At 38.5% G+C, this 22,728-nt stretch overlaps 3 protein-coding genes across 5 annotated transcripts; 1 reads left to right on the top strand and 2 right to left on the bottom strand.

Annotated features, from left to right (window-relative positions):
- Positions 1–1,971: 1,971 nt before the first annotated feature.
- On the top strand, positions 1,972–5,781 carry LOC132034187 (BTB/POZ domain-containing protein At1g21780). Its single transcript, XM_059424467.1, has 4 exons — positions 1,972–2,214; positions 2,303–2,457; positions 4,605–4,720; positions 5,044–5,781. Exons 1-4 carry the CDS (start codon positions 2,102–2,104, stop codon positions 5,647–5,649), a joined length of 990 nt encoding a protein of 329 aa, XP_059280450.1. The 5' UTR covers positions 1,972–2,101; the 3' UTR covers positions 5,650–5,781.
- A 1,119-nt stretch (positions 5,782–6,900) lies between these two features.
- Positions 6,901–11,079, bottom strand: LOC132034186 (chlorophyllide a oxygenase, chloroplastic-like). Its single transcript, XM_059424466.1, has 9 exons — positions 10,912–11,079; positions 9,912–10,154; positions 9,684–9,788; positions 9,205–9,480; positions 8,610–8,757; positions 8,296–8,480; positions 8,091–8,203; positions 7,582–7,876; positions 6,901–7,461 (listed from the first exon to the last, which is right to left on the bottom strand). Exons 1-9 carry the CDS (start codon positions 10,990–10,992, stop codon positions 7,297–7,299), a joined length of 1,611 nt encoding a protein of 536 aa, XP_059280449.1. The 5' UTR covers positions 10,993–11,079; the 3' UTR covers positions 6,901–7,296.
- Positions 11,080–12,863: 1,784 nt separating this feature from the next.
- On the bottom strand, positions 12,864–17,738 carry LOC132034185 (filament-like plant protein). 3 transcript variants are annotated; one of them, XM_059424464.1, is made up of 5 exons: positions 17,609–17,738; positions 16,752–16,909; positions 15,346–15,541; positions 13,570–14,870; positions 12,864–13,470 (listed from the first exon to the last, which is right to left on the bottom strand). In XM_059424464.1, the coding sequence occupies exons 2-5, from the start codon at positions 16,872–16,874 to the stop codon at positions 13,066–13,068; spliced, it is 2,025 nt and encodes a 674-aa protein (XP_059280447.1). In that variant the 5' UTR covers positions 16,875–16,909; positions 17,609–17,738; the 3' UTR covers positions 12,864–13,065. The 3 variants fall into 3 exon arrangements, with proteins under 3 accessions (XP_059280447.1, XP_059280446.1, XP_059280448.1); XM_059424463.1 differs by lacking the exon at positions 17,609–17,738 and adding an exon at positions 17,409–17,580; XM_059424465.1 differs by lacking the exon at positions 17,609–17,738 and adding an exon at positions 17,409–17,579 and having other exon boundaries at positions 15,346–15,538.
- Positions 17,739–22,728: the final 4,990 nt, after the last annotated feature.

The following is a 22,728-nucleotide window of genomic DNA, read 5'->3' as shown; positions in this document are numbered from 1 at the left end:
CCCCAAAAATAAAAAAGATAAAAACGAGCCTAGGAAAGGCGGCTTCCCCAATTTCCCCGTTATCAGCCGGGTCGGAAAAGGGGACCCAACATATAGGGAAAAAAAAATGGGATTAACTTAAAAGACGGGGCCCAAAAAAAGGAAGAAAGCAGGCGCCGGACGGGTTTTGGGTCGGTTTTTGGATCAAAAAGGGGGCCCCCTGGGTTTTATGGGGAAAAATTTCTTATCAACTTGGGCCAGGGGTTATGGGGGAAAGGGCCAGGGTTTATGTTTTATTCTTTTTTGGGGTTGATCTGGGTTATCCCGATCGTTATTCAATTGTAAATGATTATATGCTTTGAGCTTTCAAAACTGACAAAAGAGTCATCTGCAATAATGCACATAGTTTTTTCATTAAGAGTGGTCCTATTTTTGGATGTTTTGATGAATATTAGGATCTTATGTACATGTGTTTAACATGTTGGACAATTTAAAAATGTAGGGACTCCATAAACAAATGTATTAACAGTACCTGCAATTTAGTCCAACAACGTACATGTCACATGGAGTAGTCCCCCTTTTCTTTATTTCCTTTCTTTTTTTCTCCAAAACAAGAAATAACACCACTAGGACCAAAAGCAAAAAACAATTTAAAAATGAAATGAAGAAGAATCAAATAAAAGGTGTCGAGAGCAAAATTAATAAGAAAAAATAAATAGAAAAGGTGAAAAATAACATAACCGAGTCGTTTTAATTATTTTATTTATCATATGATGTTCGATTTTCACTTTAGAGCCCGACCAATCTGGATTCGTGTCGGAAAGTCTCACTTTTGAGGTAAAGCGCTCACTACCAAAGATAACTTCATAGCCGAGACTGAATCTCAATCAAAACCTTTAATTAAGGATGAAAAGATATTCACCACATACCCCAACTTTGGTGGTATATAAACGAATCGTTTCTTTATTATTATACTACATATACGACACGTTTCACCAACAACATTGTTTTTCAAAGTCCTTATTCCACTTTCCTTTCTCTTTTTCTTCGATTTATTTGCAACAATATGAATCAGAATGATGGACTTTTGCAGCTCAGTGGCCCCTCTTCGTCCTCATTCCGTATTCTATAATTGTTCCAATTTTATATCCAAAAGATATTTGTGTTGATTTGTTTTTTTTGTTAGTAGTGTTGATTTTATAATTCTCTGGAGTCAACAATGTTAATTTGATTAATGTTGGTGGCAAGTAAATTTTCAATAAAAAAAATTGAAGTGTCACTTTGTAAACATTTAAAAACAAGAAATTTATGTATAGAGATGGTGGATGAAATCAGCATCAGTAATAGTAAAAAGGAAAAAGAAGATGTTTTTGTGTTAAAGATCCCTTTTTCAACACCTTCAAAAGCAAAGACTTCTCACTTAAGTTTTTACTCCCATAAACTAAAACCTTCCCTCTTAGCTTTCTCTCTTACTTATTACGAGTGTCAATTCATAGGGAGGTATTTAATTAAACATAAAATTTAAGAATAAAAGAAAATGCCTGAAATTTTTTTATAATTCAAAGTATGTCATAAATATTTGTTTAGTTATAAATAATCTCATTAAAAATAAAATAAACTTTGAATCAAATAAATTGGGACAAAAGGAAGTACTCCCTAATCCCTCTAGTTCATCTTACTTAACATGTGTTTTCTTTTGCACGTCCATTAAGAAAATATTAACTAAAAGAGTAATTTGATTAAATTATAACTATTTATTTCTTGATCTCAATTTAATTCTATATTTTTGGTCACCACATCAATCTCTCCAAATATTTATTGAGTAAGAGTAAAAATAAAATAAAAGGTACTTAATTGTGCTTTAATTTTTTAAAATGACAACTAATTTTAAACTATCAATTTTTAGCGAGAAAGACAAGTAAAGGACAATTCGGTCCCGTTATGTGCGGGATCCAGAAAAAATCCGACCACAAAGATCTTCTGTACGCAGCTATTTCATCCCGACAAATTAAAATCTAAAATACAATCAACAAAGACTTTAGAGAAAACAGTCGACTGACTTTCCAAAAAACAGTCCACTAGCTCAACTTCTTCCCCAAAACATAGGACTGCAAGAAGAAGAATGGCAGACACCAAAGTAGAGACTTTATCGAGGTTAGCTCAATGGAGGATCGATAATTTCGGAGCATCCACTTATAAAAGATCGGACCCTTTTAAAATTGGTATCTGGAACTGGTATTTACAAACTTTACTCTATTAAGTATTATTACTTTCTGCTATGATCAACTTTCTTTTTCTGATGTTTTCTTGATGTTTGATTAAGGCACTTGTCAATCGAAAAGAATAGGTATTTGTATATTCGGTTGTTTCCTGAACCATCTCGGCTTTCTAAAGAGCAACAACCTCCTCCTCCTTTTGCTCGGTTTATGCTTCGTGTCACAACTACTGGAACCAATCGTAGACCTCATATATCTCCTGGTAAACACTCTACTTCATCTGTTCTTTCTTAGCTATTCTTGTGTTTCTTTCCTTTCAAGACCTTTAGAAAGGTAGCGGTAAGGCCTGCTTACACTCTACCCTCCCCACCCCACACCCTGTTAAGAGTCCCACATCAGTGGGTTAAAGGGTACATGATCTCTTTATATGGACTTGGGAAATCCTCCCCTCATAAGCTAGCTTTTGGGTTGAGTTAGGCCCAAGATCCATTCTTTAACAACCCCACCTGGTTGGATTATACTGGGTATGTTGTTGTTGTTAGGGTAAGGTCTGTTGTTGTTAGGGTAAGGTCTGCGTACATCCTACCCTCCCAGACCCCACTTGTGAGATTACACTGGGTATGTTGTTGTTGTCGTCTGTGTTTTGACTATATGTTTAGGTGTGTACCTATTCGAGTATATTCGTTATTGCAATTTGTAGAGGTCGATTTAACTAGCAAAGAAGGAAAAAAAAGTTGAAGTTTGAAGATATATTCTTGATTTACTTTTGCTAGTTTGGTGGATAACTGGTCATTTGTTATTATTATTGTGTTGTATTCCTGTCCGTTCGCACCATTTTGTTTGATGTAATTTGTATTTTTGTTCTGGCAAAGGTCACTAATTTCAGAGAAACTTATCTTAGTTTGAATTTTTAGATATATCTGTATACCCTTTATAAAATATGTCCTCAGGACACAAATATTACTATTACATATTCACCTTACCTGTGAAAATTGAGGCATTGTCATATAACGTGTGACTAAGGCGATGGGCGTCAAGAAGTGGTGCAATTAAATATCTGTAGGATGCATCAACTCTCAAATGTTTTGGCTCATGATGCTATGCTCTCTAACCCCAAAAATAAATAAAAATGTGAACCAAAAAAAAAAAGAGAGAGGCTATTATCATTCTTGAAATTGTTTTCTTCTTTAGGTACTGATCTGTTTGGTGGATGGTTAGATTCTTCAATTTGTTTTGCAGAATGGCATACATCTGTCTACCATAGGCGGAAGCAATCTGTTAAATACTTAAATATGAGTTTAAATATGAGTTAAGTTGAACCCAGTATTTCAACGGAAAACATACATACATATATATTTTTGATCCGCCTCTGCTGGCTACATATCATCACTCTAATAGTCTAGCAGACATGTAATTAAATATTAGGACATTCTGTTGTTGCACCATTGGTGATTGACTAGACTCGTGAAGCTGACCCCTTTTTATCGTTCATGAAAAGGGAAAAGGGAAAAGGGAGAAAAAGAACAAAAGTTATCCTCCTAGCATTTAAACTTACATATTAGCAGATCCCATACTAATTGAACTGATGGGTGTCGTGCTGCAGGTATCGGTTTCATTTCTCTTTTTCACTAGAATTCTCATGTCCTTCCAACAGAAAGCTAGTTGGGTTAGGTCTTAATGTTTCTTTCTCAAATTCTTAGCTCCTCTCTCTGTTCCCAGAGGTCTGGTTGCAAACCTTATATATTTCCATGCAAGTGTAACTTATCTATAAATACCAAGTCTGGACAGCGATCGTCAATTGTCACCATGGTTATTTGCATCTACTATTGATGATTTGGAAATTGATTTGTACTATGCTGAGCGACAAGAGATGAATTTACTTGTATAGTGTTCAAACGTTCTCTTGGAATGTCATAAAAATGGTCCATTCCTGTCTTCCTGTAGGGGTGGAAATTCAGACATGTTTACTTAATAAATTTATCAAGTCAGTTGTTGTTTTCATATCTGAAAAGGAAACATGCAGTACACATATGCCCGGTTCTAAAACTTGTGGTTTCCTTGAAAAGGAATTATTGGACTCATCTTATGTTCTTAAATTCCTCATTCTAATATATTAAGCAATAATTGCTAGCCTAACTGCTGTGTGCTGTTCACAATTTTTATTTAAGGATTGTTACAATTTTTAGTTGCGCATTGAATATTCTTCAGCTGCATGTGCAGACACATGGAATTGTAGACTCTTGTGCTTCCTTGAATTTTTCCTTCATTTGTCCAGATAAAGAGCATGCAACTAATGTTCATAACACACCTTGCCACCTCTATCACAGTTGGATTTCATTAACAATTCTGCACTAACTATATTCGACATGTTAAGTTGCATGTATAATTCTCTGGCGGTCCATATTGCAGTGTATGAGAGGCTGCTTCGAACAAGTGATGACTTTGTGTGGCCTATTGATTCTTGTTTACAAGGTCGATTCATCATTGATGTCGAGTTCCTTGACCTGAAGATCTACACACCAAATGTGAGTTTCTTGACATTCTGCAGTGTTCAAATGTATGTTTAATATGTATTACTGTATGAGATTGCTAATTGAAATGATTCGTTGATAAAATACCTTTCTAGTGGTAACAGATAGGGCTTGTGTATAGGCCTATGTCATTGACTTCTTTGGTTGTTCCTTTCAGCAGATTTGAACTAAAAAAGAATTAAATTTTCCAAATATTTCATTTTACAGAAAATGAAAAAGAATGGAAAGTATCTTCTCAGCATTTACCAAAATAACCTTGATTATGTTTTTGAACTCATGTTCCTTCTCTTAGTAACCTGTGGTAATTGAACCTTTAGGGTGGAGAAGGAAAATCTGTATGGCCCAATGACATGATTTTGCAATCTTTAGCTACCCAAAGTACTCTCCGATGTCTCTCTCGCATGCTTGATGAGTCCATCCATGCTGATGTGACCATTAATACAGCTGATGGATCAGTGAAAGCTCACAAAGCGATACTGTCTGCTAGTTCTCCTGTATTCCACAGCATGTTCCTTCACGATCTCAGGGAGAAAGAGTCCTCTATGATCGACATAGAAGACATGTCAACAGAATCATGCACAGCCCTTCTCAGTTACTTGTATGGGACCATAAAACAAGAGGATTTCTGGAAGCACCGGTTGTCACTGCTGGGTGCGGCAAACAAGTATGACATTGTCGATTTGAAGAACGCTTGCGAGGAAAGTCTCCTAGAAGACATCAACTCAGGGAATGTCCTCGAAAGATTGCAAGAGGCCTGGCTTTACCAGCTAAATAAATTGAAGAAAGGTTGCTTGATGTATTTGTTCGATTTTGGCAAGATTTATGATGTCAGGGATGAAATTAACAACTTCTTCAGACAGGCAGACAGAGATCTGATGCTAGAGATGTTTCAAGAAGTGCTCACGATCTGGAAGCCTGCATAATCTGATGAGGTTTTTGCCATAGTTGTATATGGAATTAACTCTAGCTATTACTAAGCTTTAGATTTCTGAGAAAGCCGTGTTGTATGTAGCACCAGAGGTGAATTTATGTATGAAATTTGGGTCACGTGAACACATGTCACTCGATATATTATGTGTATAATTCTGCAAATATATCTAATATTAGCGAAAGACGTAATTCGAAATAGAATTTTGAGTGGAGCACTGATTAGGGGTTGTATTTATTTCCTCAGGGTCTTGTGATTGAACATGAGTTCCTGGACATTTTATGCTTTTATTTTCTAAAGCAGCTTTTTAACTTTCCTTTTTATATTATTCTAAATCTTTTTTTTTTCTATAATTCTAATTACTCAAGAGTAAAAAATGTGTTTCTTTTTTATATTAAATCTAATGAATTTTTTTTCCCTTTATTTCTAATTACTCAAATTCCAAAAGGCAAAAGAAATCAAAAAAATCTATAGACGTTGAGCTGCAACGAACCAAAAGCAAAAGAAATCAAAAAACCTCATAGCTAATGGTGAACCCGTTTTTTTGAAATCTTGGATTCGCCTCTGTGTAGCACTAGTCTATTCCTGTGTAAATTTTGTTGTACCATTAAGTGTGCAATCTGGTAAAGTTATATAAATGGTTAGTGTTCTGTTTGCAAGCATCTTTGATTTGGATTTCTCTGGTAATTGTCGTGAGAAACGTTAAAGTTGGTAGAAACCATCCAAAAGTCCAAAATTCTTAGTAGAAACTAAAAACGGGAATTACTAGATAATTATTTGTATTTGTAGAGTAATGTTCTTATTGTGCAAGTTACTTTTTGGTATTTGGTTTCTTTAATGAAAATTTTTCCTTGATTATGTTATTTTATATCTGTAAAATAAGTTTTCACAAGACTCAGCAAGAGTACTGCTACATCTACCTAAATTTGCTCCATAAACTCTCAAGTCTTCAGCTCCCTCAAAAAGTTGTTCACATCTTAACACCAACTTTTGTTTGGGCCTTGCCCAAGTAGATTTGTCATTTGTACCATTGGATTAGCTGCTTAAATGAATAAGAACTTGACCTCTTAGTAGAATGAAATGTGGTCATCTACACTATATCAGCAGTTTTTACAATGTCTGTATTAGGAAACACTTTTGGATAACTTTGAGCTCTGTATCTCCTTGCCAATACTCAAAAATGGCATGGAACTGTTTCATCAAGCCTTGCCTCTTGTTCAGCATAGGAACATCGACAACAATAATATACAAGGATAATATTTCAATACTGTCATACTGATACAACTTAGCTCAAACTGCTAGCAAAGATCAAAATGCCTATGGCTTCATGTTGGCAAAAAGAATACTCTTAAAAGCAATATGAGATCAGTAATTATGCTATGACAAGAATGAAGAACCATTTCTGGGAATCGGCCTATGAAATTCTCTAAGTGGCAGACAGGACAGGATAGAATTGTTGGTGAGGGATGTAAGGTTACTCAGACTGTACACGAACCTACAAAAAAATTGTGTACAGCTATATTTACAGAAGGGATCAGAGAGCTTCTCAGCAACTGAACTGAATTTTGGCACAAGCTGACAATGTAAGAGATCAAAATCATCTTGAGAAGTAAGCCCGGTACTTGATGAAATAGTTGTATATTCATTTGCTGAACGGTAGCTGCTTTGCTCCACTATCTACAGCATCTCTCCATATTCTATACCTCACACCTAGCTTATCGTAAGACACTGGCAGGTTCCATATATTGGCTCCATTGAGCATGCGATCCTGCTGGCCAAGCACAAGCCGTAGGTCTTCATTTAAAACCTGTATGAAATTTTACAATGAAGAGAAGAAAATGTTATAACATATCTTTCATTGACTAATAACTTCCATAAGTTGTCAATGTAATCACCGCCATTGACAAAGTTTAGGAGAGAATCTAACCTGCTCAGCAAAATGTCTCCAAACATATTGCATGAAGGGGATGTGTTTCAGAAGGGGAGCAAAATCCAGTGACATTCTATATAATAACCGTGTCTTGTTTCGTGATGCAGGTAAGCAAACGTGAAGTTGATGAAGGTGCGTAGAACACTGCTTGGTGCTCTGACCCTTCAATTTGCCTGGCTTTGAGATTCCAATGGTGGACAAAACCATACAAGGTGGTCTAAATTCCATGTCTATTGGATACGGATCCCAATATCCTTCCAGACCAGATGCAGGAGTCAAAAACTTTACCAAGCTGAAATAAAAATAAAAAGTTAAATAATAAGTACATAGACCTTCATATACTACACAATGCACAACTTGAAAGCACTTTTTATCAAGTTTTCGGGAAAACCATATGAAAATAAATAGAAGATAAATCCACTCTTTTAATAACTAAATCCACTCTTTTAAAACTATTGATTTATTGCTAGACTTGTAGATAATTAGCATCATATGACCATAACTACCTTGGGACACTCCATCCTTTAGCAAAGGTTGATGTATGAGTGAAAGGAGCATGTGCAAGATCCAAAAGATTGTCTAAAAGTAGTCCATGTTCCACCGGAAGTTCCATAACTATCTGCAGTTTCAGTGAAAAAAGTTGTAAGGCAAAATACTCAAACATGTGTTGTAAGATAAACAACTGAAAATCTAACATTAGTGATTTCGAACCTCTGCATGGATTTGAAATCCAGAAGGTGGTAGTAAAGAAGGAAGGGTAGCTGCAGGTGGATCATTTCCTGGCCAAATCCATATCATTCCTTCTTTCTCAAAGCAGGGCAGTGCTTTGATCTTCACATTCAGTAATTTTGTTGATGGCATTTTCTCACACTTCCCGTCAGTGGAATACTCCCATCCTAAATTCATTAAATAAAACATCAAACTTAGTGCCAGCTATTTCATGTCCTCTACAAAACTCATTTGAATGTTGTGTCCATATTCCAAATATGAACTCTAAAGAATGTTAAGATTCAAATTTAACTCACCGTGATAAGGGCATCGGATGCGACCCTCATTCACTGAGCCAAGATCTAGGGGGCAGGCTCGATGTGCACATGTATTCCGGACACATCCAGGTTTTCCATCATTCCCACGGAAGATCACCCACGGTTTCTCAAAGCAATCAATCGGTAACTGGAACAATACAGTTTATGGCCATCAAATAGAAGTAGTCAGAACAATTAACAGAAGACCATAAGAATAGTAAAGGGATAATTATGTTTTTGGACCGCTCAAAAGAATAATGGCCAGCAAATGTATAGATTTTGTATATTAAGTATAAATATACATATAATAGACATATTGTATACACAAAATATACATATAATATACATAATCCATGTACAGGTTTTGTCTATTTTGGCTAGTGCCTGTAATTAATTTCGGCCGACGGGCCAAAAATGAAAAAATCTTCCCTGTCATTTTCTGTTCTCTTTCATAAAGTAGGAGAGGGGATAGTATAGCAAGTTAATTGGTTTTGGCGTCATAATTTTACATCTACATGGTTTAGTGAGTTGAATCAGATGTTCTCTTTCCTTTTATGCAAGTGATATTATTACAGATATGTGATAATTCACTCACCATGGTATCATCCTTAAGATCTGCGGAGAAAGCAACAGGGTACCAGAAGTTCTTCAAACGGGAACTGTAATCTTGGACAGGACCTGACACATTCAGGGTTCTTCGTGGTTGCTTGCTTTTAACAGCGTCTAATAATCCTGTTGACGTGCTGGCAGAGGAAGACGAATAATCTGATTCTTCTGTGCTTCTCTCTTGCAGAAGCCTATCGTTAACCAACTCTTCCATGTAAGCTAGCTTATCTAAAGCAGCAGAAACCCGGGCCTCAGATATGTGTACCTGCTTGTATTGGTACTTCAGATATAGAACTTTATTCTTATGAAAAATAAGCAAGATCCTAGAACTGTTTTTCTATATAACTTCCCATTTATTTTTAACAAGACTTGTTTCAATAAGTTTGACATATCAAAGGGAAATGGAAACCAGAAAATGCAATTTATATCAAAATAGTCACTATCTTAAATAGGCAGAATTTTCCATACCTGGTTGTGAGCCTGAGAAAGTTCATCTTGCAACTCTGCAAGTTCTTTCTTCATGGTTCCAATAGATTTGTAATCACGTGCTAGAGGGTTTAATACTTCCACGACCTAGTTACATAATATTCACTGATCAGAACACATCGTAGAATACGATGAAGACTAGGAAAATTTGAAACAACTCTAAGGAAGGTACACTAGATAAGGGAACTCCACACTAGATCAACCACATACCTTTTCGTGCAGGAGCATTATAGTAAGTACATCTTGGCGAGCTCGCCAATCACAGTACTGTAGATCATATCTAGCAACTTCTAAAGCTTGATTCACATCCAAGAACTTGCCTTCTTTACATTGTGGAACTTTAGTCCTGGGATCTTCCACATTAAAGAGTGTCAACCAGGAATCTTTCTTATCTGGAATCCCCCCAGCCTCCTCCCCATACAGTGCAAGTACTCCAAAGCTCCCTCTGACAAACTGATAGTGAACAAGATGCATAATCAGAAGCCAGTCAATTATTATTGCTCACACATAGAAAATGCAAGTTATGTATGGATCTCCATTCTAATATACTCCTTCCGTCCCAATTTATGTGACACTCTTTCCTTTTTAGTCAATCCTAAAAAAAATGACATCTTTCTATGTTTAGTAACAATTTAACATTAAACATTTCCATTTTACCCTTAATGAGAGGACTTCCGGCCACAAAAATTTATATGGCTCGTTTTAGACCACAAGTTTCAAGTCTTATTTTCTCTTAAACTCAGTTAAACTCCGTGCCCAATCAAATACTTCACATAAATTGGCACATAGGGAGTAACATAAACAATAGCCTACAAGAGTACTTGATTACACGACAATCAAATCAATGTCAACTATAGTGAAGAATCAAAGCCACCAGAGTGCAGCAAGCTTTATTGGCTAACTCAGCAACCCATGCAACAAATCTTACCATCCGCAAGATCACTACTCAAAATTAATCCACTTTAGACTAACATACTTCAAATTACCAGCCAGTGACCATTCAGAGTTTACCAAATGCAAAATATCATGATCCTTAGTGTTTTAAAATCTCTATATAGATAACCAACATCAAGAAACTGATTTTTGCTTTCCTTTTTCTACTTTTTTACTACAATTTCAAAAGGGTCTCCACAAACAAACTTAATTAAGACAAAGAAACAAGCTTTTCAATGTTTTGCAAAATAACCAAAAAAAATCAAGAAAAGGGTACCTTTCTAGTAGTATAAGACTTGGTAGAGCGGCACAAAGAGAACGGAAGAGAAATAGCAGTAGCAGTAGCAATGGCTGTCATGGCAAAAATAATTTTCTTTTTTTTTTTTTAGTATTCCTTCTCTCCACCTATTTATTTAAGAAAAATGCTGTAAACAGCATTGGAAAGAGATTTTTCTGTTTTTCTAAGGTTTTCTTGATAAGAGGTTGTTGTTCTGTGCAATCTCCACTGACCTGCCATGGATTGCCATGTGGAAATAAGTGGGCTCCATCTGTTTCACACGTGGCACTTTCCATTTCCACATGATTTATTTTTATTTACTACTGATGCCATTTCCAAAAGAGGTATCTTGACTCTCTCTCTGTATATCTTGCAGCTGCCAGCATGGATGCTTGAAGGTATCTTACTCTTATCTCCTTTGATTTTTTTCCTAAAATCTTCTTCTTTTAGTGAACAGTCCTACTTTATGTGTGGCTGAAAAAATTTAAAGTTTTACGTCTTTGGATCTTTTGGTTTGGAAACAATGTTGCCTTCACATTTTGAATGAGACACTACGCTTTATTTATTTGTCTTAATGAATCATTTAAATGTCATTTGTTTTTTGGTTTTTGGGTCTGTCACGATCACGTCTGAATAGGCCTAAACAATTCAAATTTTATAGAGAGTTTTAATATCATTAAGATGTTCGTTTAAAAATTAATGTGAATAATTGAATATAACCATTTATTACTATTCTATTTATTACTATCACCGACCACTTAGCTTCACCACCACCACACCTCCACATTCCGCCACGATCAGCCACCTCCACAACCATCAAACATTATTACTGCAACCGCCACAAACTCTACTATATAATTACCAATAACAACCATCACCAACTCCCTTCACCAATCACCATTAGTCACTGCTACGATCCTCTATCACCACTTCTATCGCACGATCACCATCACTAACCACCTTCACTAGTCACCTTCATTGTCTACCTATATCACCAACTTCTATCATAAAACCATCATTGTCGCCAACCACCACCTCACATTCATCACCCCTAGTCACCACTAACACAATCACCATCAACCACCGTTGTACAACCCCATCATTGATCTCCTTCATACAACCACGACCATCACTAGCTACCATCATAAAACTATCATTGTGACCACTACCACCTCCAACTATCGCCACTAGCTTTTAGAGTGCAATTGATCAAAGAATAATTTATAAAACACCAAATATAATTTATTATTGTTTTTTCATAACTAATATAGAAATTTATGCTTTCAGGCTCGCCTAACGGGTTAAAGTTAGGCGTCATCAAGGCTTAGGCACATTAAGTCATGACATATATATCCCAGTCCCCAAAGGGATGCAACAGCAAAAATAGTATACCCCACAAGGTAATAAAGGTATACTACATACATACCCTATTAGTAGTATTTGTCGATATTTCCCCCCCTAAATAGGTTTGAAACGTAGTAATAATATTTTTCAAAATAGATATTTACAGGTAACTATTTTTGCCACATGGACATTCCCATTAATTTTCCTATAAAACAGTATCAAATTATGATATAAAATTATATCCATATTACTTTTACTGAACAAAATATCAACCGAATGTCGTAATTGTATTTTATGGCAGAATTATTTTCCTACTTCCAATTACTAAAAAGACCCCTTCAGTTCTCTTTCAAAAAACAAAATTGAAGATGAGAAAGAGTTTTATTAGTTTTATACTAAGTTCTCATTTCCTACTACAACTAAATCTGATCCTCTAACTAAAAGTGGGAGTCGTGTTACTCAATCCGACGAAAAAATACCCTCAATAACTTCTCCTACTCCATAACCTAACTAAACAAACCAACAAGATTATTTTCTAAAGGGGATGGTTATTTTTGCTCAAAAATGTGGTTAACAGGGAAAGGAAACTAGAAATGGATACAAGAATCTGCTGAAAGGGATTAAATAAAGAGGGAGAACAGCCAAAGCAGTGTAAATTCAAGGTGTCTAATGCTATTTGAAGCTTCTGAACATTTTCATAACAATTGAAGCAAACAGTTTGCTTATCAAACAGAATTTGATCAGCCATGTATCTGATAAACTTGATGGCCAGCAAAACTATGTTCCAGCTTCTCAACATTCTTCCTCTATTTATTTATCCTCATTAACTTTTAGTGTCGTGAGTGCATTCTTACTCCGAGAAAACAATTTCCCGAAACCATTTTTGCCTTTGGCAGTGGTTGCCTGAGTAGTGGATGAAGTAGATGATGAAGCTGAAGATGCTGGAGATTCCCCTTCATTTCCATTAGTAGAATGACTCGCATTCTCTTCCTCCACCTTGGAAGGATCAGAATCGCGTTTTGGGGTAAATGTCTCATTTACGCGCAACTTCCATAGTTCTCCTCCTGCTTTAGCAACAACTGATTCTCCACCAGGAAGATTTGCAGTGTCTATCAGGAAATCTTCCAGAGTGGCAAGGGATTGTAGCTGTTTCCCAAGCGATGCAATTGTTTTCTGGCATTCTGCAAGCTTGTCAGCAGCAACTGCTAAATCCTCCTGCAAATGAGAAAGTTCACATACAGTAACTAATTTTCATCGACGTGTATAGACACAGGAATGACAAACAACACAAGATAGGTTGAGAGAAAGAGCTACCTGTTTTATTTTCATTTCACCATTTGAACCAGAAGTTTGCTGAAGCTCAACTTCCTGGGATCTTTTCCTCAGCTCGTTTTCCAATTCATGACACTTGGCTTCCATGTCTGATGACAAGGATTTTTCTCTTTCAACTTGCGTCTTCAAAGAATCAATATTCACAGACATGGTCCGTGCTTCTACCTCCATGCCATAGAGTTGAAACTCAAGCAACTCTTTTGACTCATTCACCACATCTAGCTCCTTTTGCAGCTCCTCCATCCTGGTTTTAGTTTCCTCAAGCTGCACAGAGGACACCTTAAGTGCATCTTGACTCTCGGTTAAAGCATTCTCCAGTTCAGCTTTCTCTGCTTCGATCTTCTCCAGCTTTTGTTCTAATTCAGCCACCCTTTGTGAAATGGAATCATATTCTGCTGCTAAAGGGTTCACAACATTGAGGGAATCATGGGGAACGGCATCAGATGTAACTGAAGGTGTCTTGTTTGCAGTTTCAGATAATGCAGCAAGTTGCTCCATCTCCAAAAAATCATCCATCATATCAATTTCTATTGAACAGGCAGGTAGAGTTTTAGGCATGACCTTTTCATTCTTAAATTGATCAAGCTCAGCAATGAGTGCTGAAGCCCATGAATTTGAGCAACTTGGTTCATATTCTCTGGTTTCCAGTTTACTCATCTTGAGGCCATCGTTGTCGACTGTATTTAACCGCTCTCCGCTGTCAGACTGACTATCCGTGACGGAGTCCACATAGAAAGAGGAAACAGCAGAGGAGCGTTGATCATTGAATGGGGAAGATTTGCGAGCCATGGCCTGTAGCTTTCGACACTCAGCTTCAAGTTTGGTCACCTTTTTTATGCTTTCCAGCTGCTGCTTGCTAGCAGTTTCTGCTGCTTGAGTGCTCAAATCCCTCTCGATTGTCCTAATTCCCAACACTTCTGAACAAGTTAGAAGCTCAATTTTGAGAGCTGTGTTCTCCTTCTCTAGACACTTAAGCCTGACAAGGGTATCAGGATCAGTAGAAGTAGGCGCCGTTTCAGCTTTATTACCAGCCTCCACTTGTATCTGGAGCTTAAGTAGCTGTTTCTCAAGTGCAGTTTTTTCAGATTCCCATTCATTTTTCTCTGCTGTAGCATCTTGAATTCTTTTCCCTTGCTCATCTCTAGCTTGTCTTAACTGCCTGACGCATTCCTTAAGTGCACCATCAAGATGGCTGACACGAACTTCTAAAGTCAAGTTCTGCTGAACAGCTGCATCTAGTTGCTGCTTTAGAACTCCAACTTCATTTTCTGCCTTTTCCCAGCCTATCAAGATGATAAAAAAGAATACAGGAAATTATCAGACCAAAAATCATTCTTTCTTGGAAGGTGATAGAAGAAGCATACTTCCACAAAATTGTTTCAGCATGTGAAACACATACAGAAAAAGGGGTGTCCATGAAAGAGAAAGCGAAGAGACAAATGCTAGCTCCCATTCTGACATGAATATTTTTTCATTTTTTCCCGAAAAAAAAAAAAAAAAAAAAAAGAGAAGGAATTTCTAAACACTGTTTGGTTATACATTGTACAGATTTTTTGAAAAGAAGTTAGAAGATGAATTTCAAGTTTGAAAAACTGGTTTTTCCAAGTTAAATGCATGTCCAAACACAACTTCAACTTCCAAATACTCTTTTTAAACTTTTTTTCAAATATCACATCACATTTTTTTAATGTCCAAATGCCTACTTAGATTGCAAATTTGCAATCACAACTGAGGAAGAAAGGGAGTGGAAGAAGATACCTGCAATAGCTTCTTCAGCAACTTTAGCATGCTGCTTAACTAAATCTTCTTTGGCGCTAACATTAACAAGAGCAGCTGATAATTTCTCTGTCAAACATCTCAAGCTTTCCTTGGATTCATCATCAATGGTTGCAGCTTTTGAGGTTACCTCTGGCGACTGCTTCTCATGGTCAGCAAATTCTTTTATTGCATCCTGCTTCAATGAAAGGAATAGAACAGGTGATCCTTTTTGTCGAAAACCAAAGTAATACAATAGCTAAAAATGATAAAGGCTTTCTTCAAAAGAAAACTAAATTACACGGAGTTGCTCCTCTGGCAGCTAGTCACTAAAGGAATCTATTGAATTGTTTGGCGTTCAATTAATATGATCTGAAATACTCAATCCTATCACAACCATCTCTTTTATGTTGCTTTTTGCCTCAGAGATCTGAGAATTGTGAATTAACTACAATCTTGGATTGGACACTTGATTTAATAAAACCTTCAACTCTTAAAAAAACTAATTCCTAAGAATCATGAAACAGCAAAATAGAATATACCATCTTAATTTTATAGAAACAACCTCTCTACCATGGTAGAGGTAAGGTCTGCATTTATTCTACCCTCCCCGGACCCCATTTTGTGGGATTTCACTGGGTATGTTGTTGTTGTTGTAATAAATCCCTTCTATGAGGAACTTAGGTGTTCTATAAAGTCATGGAACAGAATTCAGCCCAAGCACTTTAAAAGATGGAAATTTATACTAATCCAATCTTTAGGTAATGGTGAAACTTAAACATCTGGTAATAGATAAGAGCTAGGGAGAAGGGCACTGATAATCCGCAAGCAATTGTACAATTCATTTATGAGAAGTTGTTCCAAGTAAGGGATAAAGTTTGTCTTCCCATTTAAAGAACATATTCAACTAACAGTTGAGAAGACTCTCAACATACAAGCTATCATTCCAAGACATCTCGTTTAAAATGTAAGGGAGAAACCATTTTCCATGACCACATTAACATCAGGTTTACATGCAAATTACATCCATGAATCACATGTTCTCTTATAATTCTTGCTCTTTTCCTGGGCTATTTCAGGAGTTGCAAGATATAAAAGGATACCACATATACTCAGAAAGCACAAAACTATATTCCCACTTGAATACCAATAGGGAAAGCCTAATAATGATGAAAATAAAGACCAACGAACTTCCAAATATTTCAGAAATCAAAGCTGGTATTTGCAAGTAGAAAGCAAATACAGAGACGAACAACATATTTAGCTCAACCATTATCAATTTAAAAAATCAGGGTACAAGTGAAGATAAGCAGTTTATTTTTTCCAAGCATGTGATAGCAGATAATTCCATATCACCACAACTCACTGAAAGACCAAAAAAGAAACCTCTTTCTGTTTTTGCCATTTACCTGCTCATCAGAGTATCTCTCTGAATATGAAGACAAAGAACCAGAACTCTCAGTTTCGCCAGGGCTCTTATCGGAAGGTCTCCTCTTCCACAACCATTTCCTCTTTTCCATCTCAACAACCATTTAATCTCCTAAATGCTCATAGCACCAATGTCCACCTGCATATAATTGACACCCTCAATTAATAACAACAACACCAATCCAAAAATGCAAAGAAACAAATAATATACATATGCCCAAGAGAGAAACAACAAGTTGTCCAAACACATTGTCATTTAACAACAACTATGACTTGGCTTCACATTCTTTAAACTTTCCTTTTAATCCACTCAACTAGCCATATAAACTCAAGGATAAGCATTTTAAACTATAGAAAGAACAAAAACCAAACTTTACCATTACTCTAAAGCAAACCATCAAAATCCTCCAAAATTCAAAACCAAACCCCACTCAAAACTATCAATGGCAGACCAAAGTAACATTTCCTGTGCAATACAAAATGACCTCACCTTAAAAAACACAAGCAAAAAAAAAAAAAAAAAAAAAAAAGATCCATTGCTAGTCCATTTCAGTTTATTGTCTCCAAGATCAAATACAAACAGGTTACATAAATCTACTGTTTCAACCCAAAATGAAAAAGAAATAAAATCCACATACATTAGTGTAAAGCCATAAGGGAAACCAATAACAAGAATTGGAGTATATGGGGCTTCAAGATTTGAGATTGGTGAAGCAATAAACAAAACAAAGCTAGTCAAATATATGTGCTGTGAATTGTCAGAGAACAACAAGTACACTCAATTATATCCAAAACCAAGAACCAAGAAGCCTCTATTCATTCAAATAATCAAATTTACCTTTTTTTAATGTATGCTGTTTTTTATTATTTTTATTGTGTGGGTTTGAAATGAAGTGGAGGATTTTGAATTAGGAAGTGGGGCCCAGGAGGGGGAGCGCATGTGATATGCTGAAATGGAACAAACGGAAGAATGAGACTTTTTGGAACACTTTTTCAGCTTTCTTAATGCTCTTCTGTTTTTTTCCTTTTTCGTCCTTTTATTTAGGGTTGGTGGGGTACTCTTGGAGTATTTCTTTACCTACTTGTTCAAAATTTAAAGATTAATATTCAATTCCCGCGCAGGAAACACGAAGTTAATTTATTTTTATTATTATTATGAGCTATGAAGTGATTCAATATCGAGAAGTGGAGTATTAAATTACCACATAGTAGTTGAAAGGAGAGGCAGTAAATTGAGACACTTGACAAATGTTTTTCTGTTGATTAGTACCAGAACTTCGATGGTTCCTCCTATGTTGCTAGGAATCCAAAATGCTTCCGCATCTGTGTCGAATTTTCCAAAAATAGTATAATTTTTGAGGATCTGATACACACCCAGCGACATTTTTAAAGAGTCCGACCAACATAGTTTTCCTTTTATTATGCTTGTCTTGTATTTTTTTTATAATTAAAAAAAAAAGGTTGAACACATTATTCCTTTAAATTTGTCATAAAATTTTACTTAGACACTTAACTTATGATTTGTTCCGATTAATCACCTAAACATATGATAAATAATTTTTATTAGACACTTTCAACTTAAGATTATGGAAAAGTTTCTACGCGTACTAAAGAATTTCCGATGGCTTCATTGCGAGGTGTAGAAGATTCTTCTTCTACTTCAATTGTCTTTTACATTGCAGTCTACCAATATGTAAATTTGACTTGTTCGGACATTGCATTTGCTGTCAATTCCGCTAGTCGATTCGTGAGTTCATTCTCTCAAACTTTTTGATTTTGTGAAGCATTAAAAAAAAAAAAAAAAAAGGACAACTGAGTATATAAAACATCCGGCGTTAGCAGGATTTGAGAAGAGTCGCACCCCAAGGGATGCAATATAAATAACTTACCCTAATGCAAACATTAGTGCTGGTTCCGGCTCTGTTTACCCCGAAATTGGGTAATAAGTTAAATTTGTAAATGAGGTATAGGATATGTGGGCACTTTAATCTATTTTTTGATAAACGAAGAATGTATATGTATGTTTGCTTATAAATGACTTAAGATGTATGTTTGCTTACAAATGACTTAAGTGTAAGTAAATCAATATGCTAATGATTTGGACGAATGTGTTGGGATTATGGATTTGAGCTAAGATCTTTGTGTATATTTCTGTGCAATATTGAATAATATGATTCAATGAATTATATAGCTATAAACCGGACCAAAATCAGAGAGAGAAAGCTTCAATATATATTCAAAATACAATGTTTTGGATCTGAAAAGCCAACCCCTAAAAGTAAGGAAGCCGCCCCTATTTATGCTTTTCCTCTACGCCCTTCATCCCCGTGAGCCTTTTTAGAAATAAAGAAGCCCTAATATGGCTAAGGTTGGGTCGTACGGAACCGACACCCGTACGACCGACGAAACAGTGACAGAATGATTTCCACACGTGGCGATCGAATACCGATTAACCGACCAACGCCACGATCATAACGGTCATGGCGAAGAAAGCGGGCTAACCCGCCACGACTAACTCAGCTATGTATGAATCAGACCAACGGCCACGATCAACTCGGCCATGGAGAAACCGGACCAACTGCGCTAAGAAGTCATCCCCGAATAAATCAAACCCTACGATTTTCTTCAAACTTCTTCTGACCAAGCACTACTGGTGCAATACCCTCGGTCCGAGCACTTGTGTTTGTCTTCTTTCTTTTTCGGCCCCCTCTCCGGGACAAACGCTAACCCGATTTTTTACCGTATACGTATAGTCCCCACACTTTCCGGACCGAGGCTGGGAGTACAACCCGGGAAAGTGGATGGATCACGAAACCGGTGGTTCGTAGGCTCGTTCTTATCTTCTCATTTGGGCGGAACGAGCTTGTCATATCCTTCTGCCATCTGCCACGTGTCGCACCCCGAACGGCCAATCTCTGCAACCGCCGTTACGTACGTCTTTTCGAATCACGTCTCATTAACTATGGGACACGTGGCGTCCCCCGGTTGGTCGGGATTTGTAACCGCCCCAGACCCATGCCTATATAAGGCCTTCAACGCCCTCCATTCTTCATTTTTACTTTTTCATTTTTACTACTTCACTTCAATTCTTCACCCTCAGTTCATTATCTTTCATTTTCCTCGTTGATTCAACCATTTCAATACCCATATTCGTTGCTTGAATCTGTTTGTAAGAAACTCGTTTTTACTTAAGCGCTGCTCTTTGATTGAAGGCGCTACTTCATTCCTTCATTTTGTAACATTCACTTCTTTCACCTGTTGTTTCCCTTTTCTTACCTTCTTACCAAATTTTCACCCTTCTTTTCCGTCTATTCCGAATGTCTGCCAACACCGAAACCACTTCCCAAGACGTTCCCTTGGTTTCTTCTCAAAGAGCCGAACCGGTAAATCAATCGAAGGGAAAAAACGTAGCCGAGCCTACGGCTTTAGACATAGTGTCGGCCAAGCCCAACTACAATAAAGAATTCGAAGCCGAGAAGCCTTCCTTGGTTGCGACGCAGGTACGATGTAGGCGGTATCCTCGTCCGTCACCGAGGACAAACTTGATCCGGTTAGGTCCGACCGTGGATAGGATAACCGTCCGGTGCGTGTGTGTTCTCCCCCGGCCCTGATGAATCAATCACCGACCACAGGGAAGGATTCTTGTACATTTATACCTATCCTTTCAGGCTCAAGCTCGATCCCCCAATTGATCCGGTTATCTTTTGGAGATGTGTCGGACCTACAACGTAACCCTCGCTCAAATTGGTCCGATAATCCGAGGACCGTAGCCTCGCTCCCATTTGCCGCTAACAATGCCAAAGGAATTCACGCCGACCCGTTTCGATCCGCTCGTATTCCCGAGGCGATTCCCGGGAGGTGTAATAAGCTCGCCAAGCGAGGCCGGAATCCGATCTTCTCCAAAATGGATGAAGACAGAGACCGGGGTTGGTTAGAGCGCTTCGTCCGGGTGAGGACCGCGGACATTATCCCGGAGGAGTATATGCCCTTCCCGGAGAAATGGAACGATAACCGTAAGTTTCTCGGTTCCCCCTTTATTAATTTATTCTTGGATTCTTTCATTTAACCCTTTGTACTTACACTTCCCCTTTTCTTTTCACCAGCCGTGGCATGGATACCTCCGGCCGTTCCACGTATGAACGAGTGGGTTGAAGCGCTTCTCGACCAACATACCCACGAAGAGCTGACCTGGGGAATCCTGTCACGTGGCCGATGGGTTGCCCAAAATCATGGTAACACTACCTTTGAGTTACGTTATATTCTATCTTTTGCCCCTTCTTCTTTCCATAATATCTTTCGTATTTTAGGCTTACCGGGGCTCGGTGAATCCTGCATCGGGCCGCAACGAGCAAGCTAGCGCCGGGCACCAAAGATTCGATTCGACCAAAGTCATCCCGTATCATCGCCGTGTGCTCAAAAAACGGGCGAAGCCCTTGGACAAAGCGGGGAGAAACCGAGTGGGGCCGAGCGTCGTCCGGACTTTAAGAGACGGAAGAGCCCGATTTGATTATTCACCGAGTTGGCTTCGGTACGGCCCCATCCTTCGAGTCGGGCCGGGAAGAAGCTACCGTTCCACCTCCTTCCCGGCCGAGGAGAGACCTTCCGCTAGGCTCTGCTAACAGGTGGGGAAGAAATACTTTACCCAACACCTCTAAGGTCCATTGAATTCATTGATATTTCGGGTGCGACGCTCTTCGAGGAGATTCCCCGCAAAGATCGAGAAGATCCCGGCCTTGGCTTTCACCGTCGAGCCGGACCAAGAGCTGAATCGACTCCCGGAACTGAGGCTCCAGCGGATATTGGCCTACTGCCTACCTAAGAACCAGTTCCCGAATTCGAAGGATCTACTCCTACTGAGGCTGCTGGTACTGTCCCGGCCTCTCCTACTGCTCCGAGGTCGGATAACTTCGATGATATGTTTTTGGATACACCTCCTGCAACCGCGGAAGTTGCGGGTTTCGGACATCTTCTAATCCCTCGAGCCACGAGGGCGGCCTAGTCTGGTCACCGAACCGGAGCACGGGAGTCTAAAGGCGCACCTTCCCGGCTCCAAGTGTGGAACCTGAAGGACCCAGTCGCCGTGGTTACCAATCCCGAGGATTGCGGCAGCCTGTCGTCTCATGGGAATAGCGAGCTATTTAAGGCCCCTTGTTTCGGACTCGGACAATAAGGAAGATGGCTGGAGTCCTCTGGCAGTGCCTAATTAACGAAGGCATACATGCGGGTAATCGGGTAAGCTTATCAGCCTGTCCTCGCATAATTCGATGTGAATTTTAATTTTTCGTCTAACTTTTCCATTTCTTTTACAGAGTGTGGTGCTTGTTAATGAAGCCTTTATCCGTGCCCAACAAGAGGTAGATGACCTTAGAGGCCAGCTGGATGCCCAAGGTCGGGAAACGGAGAAGTTCCAGCACATTTTGCAAGTAAAGAATGATGAACTGAGCCGAGCAGTGGCCTCACCAACCTTCGGCCCCGAGCTTGATGCAACGAAGGCCGAGAACCTTCGATTAAAGGGCGAGCTAGCCGGATTGCGGGAGAGAAACCGAACACCGGAGGAGGAGAAATCGGTCTCGATACAAGATAACACTCGGTTTTCTTCCCAAACTTAGCGAGCTCGAAACCATCATTTCCCAACCTCCGGGAGGAGCTTGACCTTGGCCACAACTGACGTCGTGAACATAGCCGAGTAGGGCAACAACCTTCTCGAACCGAGAAAGGCCAAGTACGAAGAGAACGAGGGTATTCGTCAAAAAGTCGGGCGCGGTGTCCGAATACGCGACGAGCGAAGAAACAACACCGATGGCGACGGGTCGAGGCCACTGACCCCAAAGTCGGCCGGGAGCGGGTCACTCAAAATCGCAGAATCCCCTCGACGAACAGGCGGGGGGGCGCAGTTATGGTCAGTCGGCCCGGCCGAGGGCCGATTCGCGGCAAGCTCGAAAAGCGTGGGGCCGCCGA

The sequence above is a fragment of the Lycium ferocissimum genome, chromosome 10 (assembly GCF_029784015.1).
Source record: "Lycium ferocissimum isolate CSIRO_LF1 chromosome 10, AGI_CSIRO_Lferr_CH_V1, whole genome shotgun sequence".
NCBI lineage: Eukaryota > Viridiplantae > Streptophyta > Magnoliopsida > Solanales > Solanaceae > Lycium > Lycium ferocissimum.
The sequence above is the reverse complement of the archived record's forward strand: the minus strand, read 5'-3'. Positions and strand labels throughout refer to the sequence as shown.